Below are 12,831 nucleotides of genomic sequence, written 5' to 3' on the forward strand. Positions count from 1 at the left end.
TTGGAAGTTAACATGCTGCTCTGAATGTTCTTCCTTTAGGTGGTAATGGCAGTTGCACAGCTTTACTGGCATTTGGCACCAAAATCTGAAGCTGGTATTGTTTCTAAGTCATTGGTGCGTTTACTCCGCAGTAATAGGTAGGTGAAGTCCATACTTCACATAACTGTGTGTACTTTTCTTTGCAAATTTGTTTAGCCATAGTTATAAGAATGTAACTATTACAAAATTAATTTAATTTTGAAATTGTCCCATAATACTCACTTTCACTCAACAAATGAGGATTACTAAAAGTTATTCCATCATTTTTGATATCCTGTCCAGGGATCATTGGTTATTGTGTTTCATTTGTATGATTTTTGTTCTGACAAGAACATGGCTGCCTAGTTAGTATTGAAATGGAGTCAGTACTAACTGGTTTGTTTAATATCTTGGTGTTTTTTTGAATTATTGGAAATTTAGTTCTGTTGATTTCCTTACTGTCCTGCTAAGCACTAAAGAAGTCTTCTGATGTATATTTTATTTTCCTGCGCTGTAACACAAATCTCAAAATGGGTGAGAAGGTTAGAAGGGATCACTGGATATTGTCTAGTCCATCTTCCCTACTCAGGGAGGGTCTCCTGAAGCACAGTACTCAAGACTGTGTCCAGTCAACTTTTGGGTATCTCAGGGGAAGGAGATAACATATGTGTTAAAATTGATATTGCCACTTGATAGTGCTGTATCTTCTGTGTTTCCTTAATTGTAGAAGTGCTTGTTACACTTAATGCTTGGATGGTTTTTAAAGAACAAGTTATATTTAATTCAGAATGTTCTGATTTGACTTCATCATCTTCAATAGTATTTTGTCTGTTTTTCTATGAAAGGTCTTGTCAGCTACATTTCATAAGAGCATTTGTGCTGTTTTTTCATTTGTATTTCATAGTTTTTGTGCCAATAATAGTGTGCCAATATTTGCTGCACAGAAGTGGTTTTCTTCTGTAGGGAGCGCAGGACTCCAGGACAGTTTGGATGGATGAGAGACCTCTAAAGTCAGGTCTTAGAAGATGTGGTCTATTAAAAAGGGTGAAGGGCCCTGCTTGGAGTTGCCTGCCGCAACTTGCAGCAGGCCCAGGGACAGAGAGGAAGAGAGGGTGAGAGAAGGAGCGAGGGTTCCAGGTGAGGGTCCCAGGGGAAGATCCAAGAGAGTGTCCGGTCCCTCGGGCACACCTTATCAGGGGGCTTCAAGGTGGGCTGGATCAGGACTTGGGCCAATGGGGTCACAGATGCCTGATACTTCAGGGGAGGGTTATGGGTGTGGGATGAACCATACATTGGGGGTGAGACAGAGCATTCCATGTGACCTTTGGACCTATCTGCAGGTAAAGGGCATTGTTTAATCAGAAAGGGGGATTGCTTTCAACCTGGCTATACTATTGTTTTCTAGTTATTCAGTAGTCAAGGTTTGCTATTTCAAATCTAGTTCTCATCTCAATGTCTGTATTTTCCAAATCTTTTGCCAGGCAATCATATTTATAAGGTTTTCCTATTTCATCTTCCCCAACATTCTTCCCTATTCAGTTTCTAGATTTTGAACTTACATGTCTTTATATGAAAAGGCTTGAAGGGTTTACATGAGACAATATTAATTGTTTTTAGAATAACTTTTAAACTAAAAATAGTATTTTTGGCTGGAACTTTGCTGTGAGAATAATTTACTTTTTTAATCAGTTTTGTCAAACAGACACAAAGGTTTTTAAAAAAAATCACTTTTGTGTGTCTGGCAAGATTACTCATCCTAGAGATACCTTAACTTTTGTAAGCCCTGCCATCAAAGAGTTGTTTCTCTGTAACAGTTCCACAGCTCAATCTCTCTATTGTTTAAAAGTTGGTAAAGAAGTAAAATGGGATTTGTTAGTGTATTCATTCTTTTATTTCAGATAAGAATGAATCACTGTTGGTTTTGTGTTTGGCTTTATAGTACAGTATGCTTCCCATTCTCTTTATGAATAAAGTGCCTAAAGCAATTGGCAGATAATGTATAAACTCGTAATCATAGGTTGAAAGGATCATTTGTATGTGGTTTATTGTTTGTTTATACTCAGTTTTCATTAAAGGAAAAGTCACTTCTTTGCTGTATCTCAACTAGTACCTTAAATGACACTAGTGTTCTGATTTTTGTCTTTTCTGTTTTCTGTTACCATTCTGGGTGAAACACTTCTGCTTTTAGAACCACTTTGAAATAAACTTTTGCTGTTTGCCCTTGAAGTTATTTGCCTGTGGCCTTCAAATTAATGTCAACTAAGCTATAATCTAGTTAGGGTGAGAGTGCCGGAAAGGGCATCTCATAGCAATTTCCAGTCTTGTTTCATCATGTGTAGCTGACTGTTGCCATGCACCTATGTAAGAATTGCATAAAATTGGTTTAAAAGATCTTAAGTACTTCTCTATTATTACTTCTCTTTGTAAGCAACAGCTGTAATTATCTTAGGGCTATTAGACAGTTTTGAGTAAGAGGAGATAATGGGTATGATGATTTCTCTGTTAGGATGAGATTTGTAGCATGCAAGGATTTGAGCACTCATGGTTCAGAAAATTGTGTGTAAGTTATTACTTAGTTTTTAAGCAATTGGTAACACAAAGTCTGCACTTTAAAAGCTTCAGACTAGTATCTAGATTTCTTTTTGCTCACTCATGTCGAGGCTTTTAAACTCATACATTAATTATGAGAATGCCTTCTCCAAATATGTTTAATGTTTTTGTGTTATATTATTATCTATCTCTAGCAAAGTTTATTACGTAAAAGTGTTAGTTTTTTATAGATGTGTATGTCTGCCAGTGTATACCTTTGAGTCACAGGAGATCCTGGATTTTTAGAAAAGTTCTTAAAAGAAAAATGTCATAGTGTTTCTTGCTATTTGTGCAAGGATTAACTGCTCTTGTAATTAATGCAGTTATTTCAACTCTGCAGATAAAGCTTCTGTATTTTTGTTCTCAGCTATGTCATCCTGAAATACTTATTTCAAGAAGGTGGATGAAATGTAAGGCTTTTGTAAGCTATTTCCATTACATTAAAATGATAAATGTAATTCTGGTTTGAATAGATACCCATGGCCTACAACAGGCACCCTTGCACTGGTGTCAGTGAGTATTTTTGTTTATTGGAGTTTTAAAAAATGAGAGCCTGGTTCATCATGCATCTCTCTTCCTGTGAATCAAATGATGAAGCTGGCAGTTGGCAATAAGCTTTGCCTTCTATGTTTATGCCAAAACAAATGGATAACTAACTTGATGTTCAAATAGAATTGAACTTTCTTTGCTGTGTTGAAATATTCTATGTAGTAATTTTGTGGAATGACTCTTATTTTTCTTTTCACATTCTAGAGAGGTGCAGTATATTGTCCTGCAAAATATTGCCACTATGTCAATTCAGAGAAAGGTATACCCTATTTAGAATTTTTAAAATCACACTGTATATGAAACACAGGAGAGTTACTTAAATATATTCTGATTTTCAGGGTATGTTTGAACCTTATCTGAAGAGTTTCTATGTTAGATCAACTGATCCAACTATGATCAAAATACTCAAGGTGAGTTTATTAAAGGCAAATTTTTCTATATAGTGCTGTACAAAAGCAGTTTGCAACAGAAAGGTAAGATGTTTTTCACTGATACAACACAGGTCATTCTATGCTGTTTCTTTATGTCACTAAGAAGAATGGAGGCCTTTAGTTAAATCCACAAGGGGCTTTCAGGCTTGTCAAGCTATCTGAAAGTTCCTGTTACTGTGTTACGGTGGAAGAATGGCTATATTTTCCACCAGAGCTTTTAGGACATTTCAGTGGTAGAGAGCGTTATTTTTTTTTTCAACCAGGTATTCTAACATTGAATGTGACTATTTCATGGGAGGAGAAGAGTCTTTAATACTGTTAGCTTAAAAAGAGTTTAAATCTGTTCCTCTGTACAAAATGGGGCAGTGTTTGAGTCCCAAATTTTCTTTGAAGTCAGCATTTGAGGAGGAGAAGTACTTTAGGCTTTCCTGAAGGCCACATCTAAATGCATGTTTCCAGCTGTTGTCTTGTTGCTTTCTCTGTAGTAATTCTTTAACAAATGTGAAATCCTTGATGAAACAATGGCTAAAAAAAGTGTCTACTTGTGCCTTTTCTCTTGTTTTGATTTAGATTGTCATAGGCACTTAAGTTTATGCGTGGAAGGTAGTTTTCTGAAAGAAACAATATTTTTTCCTTATCTTTGTTTTACATGCATATTGTACTTGCATTATATGTGCAAGAGTGGTGTAGTACAAGATGGCTATGCCAAAACTATTGTGTTTACATACAAAATAAATACATATTTGTATTTTATACCAACAATAAGACTTAAGTAAATTTGAGGCAGTTGGAAGCAAAAAGATATTCTTTACATTTTAGGAATATTGTGAGGAATGCCTTACTGTTATCCAAGAATAGTCAGTTGAAAAATAATAAAAAGTTGATGTATTTATTCCCATATTCCCAAATTCCTATATTAATTGATAATATATTGGAGAACAGGTGGAGAAGTAGAAATTCCTTTCATTGTTTCATTTGTTCATGATGGCTGAAAAATTTAGAAGACCCTAAACTTTTACATAGGTAAAAAAATCTTGTAGTTTTCTCCCTCTTCTACTTCTGTAGTTCAAGCCTACCTATTTCAAAATAGAATGGTGAGACAAATGACTGTAATTAATATGTTGGAGCACCCTTGAATTGATCTCCTGTGCTGTATGGATTTCTGCTTTTTTTTAATTTTCCAACATCAAGTTTGCTTTTTTGATCACTGGTTAGCATTGAGCTTGTATTTTCACAGTAACCTATTTTAATCATAAATTCTTAGTTATAATTAGTTGTCATCATCTCAGAGTCTATAGTTTTCTGAACAGTTAAGGTTTTTTTCCTATTATGAGCATTACTTTGCAGACGTGTTGATTTTTTTTTTCTGTTTTATTAATCAGTCTTCTACTATTTGGAACACTTACACAGCTTTTCTTAGTCAGCCTTTGTCTTCATATCCCTGAAAACTGTAGCATCAGTTGAAAACTGTCGCCTGTCTTCTCCTTACTTTCACAGTTCATATGTGAAAAAGGCAAGTGAAGATATTTGTGATGTTCCATTGATAGCCCCCCTCTACTATAAAATAATCTCCTTTTCTCTTGCATGTTTCTCTTTTTCATTTATCCTCTTGCTTTCTATGCTATTCTAGATACATATCTTTAAAAGGCTTTTGTGATATGTCTTAAGAAATTGTTTTGAAGTACAGGTGGACTGTATCATTTGAGTATCCTTTTCTGGATGCCTCCAAGTCAAAAAATACCAGCATATTTCCAAGGCATGACTTCCCTTTGGAGAGACAAGGTTGTGTTTTCAGTTTACTGTAAAGTTGAAATAGCCTGGAAGCATAGCATCTTAAAAATATATGCCAAGTATTGTATATCATCCTTTTGTTCACCAGCAACAAAGAGGAGGGCTTCCAAGGTCTGATGTTGGTGTTGAATAAGATCTGAGGACTCTCATAGATGCAAATGTTTCATTCCTGAGTTGAAAGGTCTTTTATTGCAGTTCATCTGAATATAATGGGCAATTTATTTCTCCCATGATGCAGTTGTGACTTCCGTTATTTCTTCTTACACTGTTGTGTGGTTCCTATATGCTAAGGCCTGTTGTATAACATTGGAAAGCTAACAGAAATATTTCAAGCGCATTTGATGCAATGATGCAATGAAAAACTAAATCTTGGGCTCATAAAAAATGTGTCACTGAACCCCAGAGTCCTGCTTTGTAAACTTTGCAAGTACTTGCAATGAAAATATGCCTTCTGAACACAATGGTGGTACCAGTTAGTACTGATATCTGGTACACTCTGTTGAATTCTGAGTGGTATTTTTAATATATATTTTATATACAATAGAAGTATAGTGTACATGAGGTACTGTTTATAATATTTTATTTTAACTTTTGACAATATGACTGTTTTTTTTTCTTGTAGCTTGAAATCATGACAAATTTAGCAAATGAAGCCAACATATCAACTCTGCTTCGAGAATTTCAGGTTTGTGCAAAAGTGTATTCTTTTTTTATTTATCATCTCTTTTTCCATTGTCAGATGTTTCTCCAAGGCTTAAATTTTTCAAGTTTAAGTATTTTCGAGGATGAAATGTTCCAAATATGGAAATTAAAGCATCTCATACCATAATGGATAAAGGAGATATTTATATACGGAAAGGAATCCAAATATTTTGTTTCTGACTCTCCTTCCAGCTACCAAAAAAAAAAAAAAAGAAAAAAGTATTGAGAAAAACTCAATCATTCCATATTCTTAAACACAAATTCTTGACTGACACTATAAATCACTATATGACAGAGTCTTAATTTTGGCAGTATTTGGCCATTAGTATTTGTTGCGAAACCTCATTTCCATAAGTCATTTGATGAAATTGTGTTTATCGTCTCCAATATCTTTATGTATCAGCAAGATCTTTTGCCTATATTGTGAAACAGTATCTGTCCTTTTTCCTCTTTGTTTGTGATATCTATTTGCATTGCTTCAGTTCTCTGGCTGGATTTCTGTGAAAGGTACTGGTTGTCAGGCAGGTAGGTTATTCATAGTTTCACAGATGCTCCTAGTTAAAGAACTGAAACCTCTCTGAAGAGAGAGCTCATCAGCTCCTCCAGCCTTTGCTCACAAACTAATGGCTGTTTTTGGGTAACTGCCCCTTGCCCCAAGCTTTCTTGAAATCAGAGGTTTGCATGGCCATGGGTGACCAAAGCTTGCAAGAACATGTCTTCTACAAGTGACAATGAGGTGAAAAATTATAGCTTCTAATGTGCATTGTAGCTAAGCTTAATTTATTATACAGTATGTTTGCCTCATGAGAATAATATGGTAAGTCTTTGTCTGACAAGAGTTTTATATTGACTGTCAAAAATCCTATTTCTTTAGACTTACGTGAAAAGCCAAGACAAGCAGTTTGCTGCAGCTACGATTCAGGCTATAGGCAGATGCGCAACTAACATCACCGAAGTGACTGACACATGCCTTAACGGCCTTGTCTGTTTGCTGTCCAACAGAGATGGTAAGCTGAAGTTCTCTTTGTTTTCTGGTAGCTGATAGCATGAAACATTTTCTTAGAGAGAACCACATAGAGCTTCAGGTCATGTCAAGAAGTGAGAGTTGACTTCTTAAGAATTTGGCTGACAGCTGGATAAAAATCCTGCACTTCCAAAGGCTCTGATATTCACTGAATAGTTATTTTTTCTTCTGACAGAAAAATTAATTCATCGTGTTCCTCAATTACATGTTTACCTACTTTTTCTTAAAATGCTGTGATTATTAAAGTGTACTGTTTTGATTATCATAGGTAGCAATAGTTAGTTACAAGTTAAGTTGCATCAAAGCAGTTAGCCTGTAGAGGGTGCTGAAAGCTTGGAATTTTTTTTTTGTAGTGCATCAATGCCTAAATGAAAACATGTATCAAATCGTTTTAGGATAAAAGGCCCCAAATTTGGTTTTGTACTCTAGCCTTTTGTTATTTTTGGGTAGCAAAACAAAGTTTCAAATCATTAGGGAACGCAACAAGGAGCCAATAAAATCAAAGAGGGTATAGCAGCATGGTAAGTCGATACCTAATAATATTGTATTTTCTTACTAGTTACCAATGAATATGGCAGTCTTACTTCATAAGAAGTCAGTAATATGTGTTAATAAATAATGTCAGAAAGGAGCAAAAGCATAATTGTGGAGTGTCCTGGAGTAATTCAAATAGTTCAAAGAACTAGTGATGTGCTGGTGCTCTTGGCTTTGAAAAGCAGCATTAAATGCCTCTATATATCTTCTGGACATATTTTTCATGGTAATCTTGAGAAGGCCTTTATTAGGGACATCATTTTGTCGGCACATACTTGGCAAGTGACCCACTAATGCACATAGAGCTTTCTCTTACTTGTTTTATCAACTGAGTTGTCATTCTCAACCACCTCATCTTGTATCAGAAATTCTTGAGTGACCTCAGGGTATATCTTTGTATTTTTAATATATGTGACTTTGATTTCTGAGTGCTGTAGATCTTATTTCTGTTTAAACCTTTCTGATTATCAGCTGCATTTAAAATATCTTCCCATATCACGTCACAAAGCCATGTCTGCACTGTGCACCTTCTTGTATTATTTTCAGCAACAACCATAGTAAAAAGGCAAGCTTCAAAGGTTGTTCTTGATTTTGCCTGATTCTTCTAGCAATCTTCCTCTGAGTAGGCTTCCTTCAGCATGTACAAATCTCCATATTTCTTATGTGTTAAATAAATAATAAAACTGTCACTTCAGAATACAGATTTTGTTACTTAACAATCTGTTTTCTTGCTTTATTTTTGTTTTGCTAAAAAGGAATCAAGACAAGAGGAAAAAGGTTTTTTTCCTTTTATCATAGATTGTCAGTTTAATATTTTATTCAGAGTGATTCAATATGTATATATATATGTATATATTTATATATACACATATATGCATATGCATGTATACAAAGGTCTGTCTCAACAAGATCAGTTTCATGTCTGTTTCTAAGTAGTTGTCTAGTAAATAAAATTATCTTCTTGTGCTTACTGTTCTAAAAGACTGCAAAGGATATATTGAGGATCTTCTAAAACTGGCAGCTGGCAAATTGCTTTACCATAGCTGCAGTGTCTTTATTCCTTCTTTCAAGGAATGAATAGAATGGCATAATTTACATGGTACCTTTCCTCAGGTGGCAGGAAATTACTGATAGTCACAGCTTACTGAATGTAAGAGTTTTGGCATGGTAAGGTAATAAAAAAGAGATTTAGCATAGTGTATGAGAACAGCTTTAAGAGTCTTGGTTAATCTTGCTTTCCCCCAACCTTTACTGTTAAAGTATACAAGCAATCTGTTTGCTCTGCTGCTTCTTTCGTGGTCATTTGAAGCCTGGAAGTAGTCCTGCTGCTTTGTGTAGCATGAAGCACAAGCTGGTAGGTCCAGCAGGTTTTGAGGTCTGTGACGGCAGTGTCAGCTGTGCTTTCTCAGTACTATTTTCTTATTATGAAGAATTCACTTGAGTGGAGAAGAGAGGTGCTCATACTAATTTTACCAAACCATAACAGAATCCTGAAGTACAAGCTTGTGGGAAAAGTGCCTTCTGATTCCATGTGCTTGTTAACTGTAGATACAACCCAACACTCAGGATATCTTGGCTATATCTGGCACAAGAGCTTTACATTTAGTCATTCTGCAACTTGGGTGATAAGAGGCAGGACATTGTTCCAGAAACAAGGATATCAATAACTGCTCTTGAAATGTTCTTTGCATGTTTAGAAGTGACTTAAAGTCAGATTTTTCTTGATCAGGAAAGCTGTGGTATGTGGGGGAAAAAACTGGACAACATTTGAACTACAGAAGCGCAACAGATTCTAAAAATTTCTGTGATGAAACACCTTAATGAATTATTATCACAAGCTCAACTTGACTGACTCCTAAGAGACTGTTTTTGTAAAGCCATGTTTAGGGCTGAGAATTATTTTCCTTCCTCATCTGCCGAAGGAAGGACAAAAAAAAAAAGTTATTTTCTTTCCTTATTGTGACATTTGGCTGATGCATTTCCTGTAAGCAATTGTATTGATAGTTTCAACTGACTGTTTGTCCCACTGTGACATAAAAGTAATTTTAGATGTTAGAGACACATTATAGGAATTATGTAGGGATTGTAGGAAGTGTCTTGTCTGACTGTACTGCATACACTAGGAATCCTGCAGGTTTTTCTTAGATGGGTGACTTCCATTTTCTGTTGGAAGTTGCAGGTTGAATGTTAGCATGGTTGTAAAATGTATAGCTAAAACATTTTTGCCCTGCAAAACTATATGAAATCGCAAGTCATAAAATTACTGGAACTGTTAATACATCTGGTAACTAGTACATATCTCTTCTAATTACTGTTAGAATGGCATAAAGAAAAGCAACTTGTAGCATCCAATTTATATGTATTAATAGGGTTTCTGAGATTTGTTATTGATATTATAAGGATGGAAAAGTTAACAGGGTAAAAGCTTAAACTTTGGCTAGTTCTGAGAAGCAGAAAGTTAGGTCTGTCTGGATAATCAGCTGTAGTGATTAGTTTGTTTTTAACCCTAATAGCGTTGTTAGTAACCCTAATAACAGAATGGTTTGGGTTAGAAGAGACCTTTAAATTTCATGTAGTCCAACCTCCCTGAGGGACATGTTGCACAGACCAAGTGGCTCAGAATTCCATCTAACCTGACCTTTAATGTTTTTGGGGAAGGGGCACCCACCAAAATGGCATCCTTTCCAAAACCAGCTGATGCAGTTTTGCTGCTTTTAGAAAAAATGGTTATACAAACAATAGACTGTGGATAAATTAGTCTTCACTTGAGTGTTTTAGTTGCTGGAACAGTGGGTTAATGTAAGTGAAAGAAAATTTGATGCAACTTTAATGGTTTCAAATGTTGTATTTCAGAATTCACTTTTTGAATGATCTCTGGTAATATACTCCATGCTGAGATGATTTTTTGAGGTTCTGTTATAATGCAGCCAAATTCTCAATTATGGAAGAAGTCTTTAATTTATTTCGACAGTTTACTGTCTGCTGCGTTGTTAATTTTTTGCACACATCATTATTTGGCAAACTGGAACAGCGTATGACTGAGTATATTTTAAGTTTTTGAGAAGTTGTCAGGCTTCAGGGTCTTCAGAGATTGTCCTACTTAGTAAATTCCACATCGCTTCAAAATTGTTAGAAGAAACTAAAAAAATTGAAACTGCTGGTACCCCATGTAGTCTTCTTTATTGATAAAGTCATTCCTGATCAGATTTTCTGTGATTTTCAGTCTTTATTTTAAGAATTTAATTTACTTTTTATAATCCTTTAGATATGATTTAGACTGTTTCAAAATTCTTGTGTCCATTTATCATTGCCTAGTATGGACTTCCTATTTGATAATTCTAGTAGGAGTTACATTTTAAAATTTTCTTACTGCACATTCAGAATGCTAGTTTTATCTCCCCTTCTATTATTTTGCTGGAGTTTGTTATGGTTTTGAACATAAGTGTTTTTCTTTTATTTCTGCTCATTTTTGATATCCTTTGTGTGCACAAAGTAAGCCTCACCGAGTATGAATGCCAGTCCTTATTCTGATACAAAAATGCATTTTGATTTTGTTTGTACTTTTTTTCCAGTATCTAGACTGTTGTAAAATAACCATACTAGTCTACAATTGTTTAGAATTGTAATTAACAAATTGTTTACAATTCTGATTTATTTTCTTTAAATTTATTTTCTTTAAATTTGCTCCAACAGATAGCATGAAAGTAGTTCCTATGGTGACATCTCATCTGCTGCAGTTGATATTACCATAGTCAGTTTGACATTGTCAGCAAGTGGTTTTAATAATGACTTCACTTTAATAATGACTTCACTCATTTTTTTGTGTTCAGTTTTATTTTTCTTAACTGTTCAGTGTATCACAAAATACTGAATGATGAAATTTGCCATTCCCATGTCCCCCACTATAAATATTCCTGATTGTAATTTTCAAGTCTCAAGAATTGGCTTCCTATTTTAATATCTGGCAAAATACAGTGTAAATTAAATTGATCTGTGGGATTGTGCAAGACCTTGAGATGTTAACCTTGTTTCAAGAAGTTAGACTAGAAAAATGACAGATGTCATATCAAATAAAAGATGACACAAAAAGCTACAAGTAAAAATCTAAGCATTTCAGAGGCATATGACGTAATGATATGCTCAGAGCTCTTGGAAAGCCTTTCTCCATAAAGAAGTTTGGTTTCTCAAAAAAACCCGAAACAGCAAGAAAACCTACAACTTCCCAAAATTTAGACACGTCTGCCCCATACTGTTCTACTGAACCTTGAGTATGCTTGATTGATGAATGAAGGGTCCATGTGTCAGATTAACTCAGACAGAAATGCAGGAATAACTGTTTAACAAATGGTAGTTAGGCGTCTTCATCTTTCCTTACATGAGTTTACTCTTGCATGGAAGCTTATCTCTGCTCATGTGGGGTCTTTTCAGCTTCAAAAATTGTACATTTCATACAAGCTGATCAGGCTGTGAATGTTACTTGATGCAGTAGTTAAGCACTCCAGTGCATGACTTTGGCATGAATCTTTAAACAGCTTGCTATTTAGAGGCTTCATTTGAATGTACTAGAGATTAGGTTACAGACCTGAGAGAAACTGTTTAGATGCAGAAACATTCTTTGCATTTAGAAAAAATGCAAAGGAGATGTTTAGATATTTCTCTAGTGTATGAATGAGCTGTTACTTTTAATTCAAACATTTTTATTCTCATTGCAGACTGCAAATTACTTTTGAATATGCATAATTTTAATGAAAATCAGATTTTTTTAACACTGTTCCTCAGTTTTATAGGAAAAATCTGAATTGCAGCTTCATGAAAAAGCAGTTTCATACAATATATACTAGATTGATATTTTTACATTTAGAATGTTTGTGTCCTCTTTTTGCTGGTTGTAACATGATTCAGGAAGCTGAACTTAATATTACTTAGTAGGACATTTTACCTATTTCTTATCAAATTAATATAATTCATTTCTGCAAAGTGTATTTGGAAGGCTGTTACATCTTTTACAATCAATTATTTATGGCTTTTTCTTTTGCATAAATGCTTTTAAAATTAATAATTTGTTTTGTCTAAAACAGAAATTGTAGTTGCTGAAAGTGTTGTTGTCATTAAGAAACTGCTGCAAACCCAGCCAGCACACCATGGTGAAATTATTAAGCATATGGCCAAGCTCTTGGATAACATTACGGTGAG

General features: G+C 34.8%; 1 protein-coding gene across 4 annotated transcripts in view; it reads left to right on the forward strand.

Annotated features, from left to right (window-relative positions):
- The window catches only part of AP3B1 (adaptor related protein complex 3 subunit beta 1), a 154,190-nt gene that overhangs the window by 58,560 nt on the left and 82,799 nt on the right, over positions 1 to 12,831 (forward strand). For all 4 annotated transcript variants that reach the window (XR_010994344.1, XM_068176113.1, XM_068176110.1 and 1 more), the window contains exons 9-14: positions 40 to 137; positions 3,361 to 3,415; positions 3,495 to 3,566; positions 6,001 to 6,063; positions 6,955 to 7,087; positions 12,717 to 12,826. Coding sequence is in view for 3 of the 4 variants with exons in the window: in XM_068176113.1 (XP_068032214.1) it covers positions 40 to 137; positions 3,361 to 3,415; positions 3,495 to 3,566; positions 6,001 to 6,063; positions 6,955 to 7,087; positions 12,717 to 12,826 (531 nt within the window). In the remaining variant the exon portion in view is untranslated. The remainder of the gene's footprint in view (positions 1 to 39; positions 138 to 3,360; positions 3,416 to 3,494; positions 3,567 to 6,000; positions 6,064 to 6,954; positions 7,088 to 12,716; positions 12,827 to 12,831) is intronic.

The sequence above is a fragment of the Anomalospiza imberbis genome, chromosome Z (assembly GCF_031753505.1).
Source record: "Anomalospiza imberbis isolate Cuckoo-Finch-1a 21T00152 chromosome Z, ASM3175350v1, whole genome shotgun sequence".
In the NCBI taxonomy this organism is placed as follows: Eukaryota; Metazoa; Chordata; class Aves; order Passeriformes; family Viduidae; genus Anomalospiza; species Anomalospiza imberbis.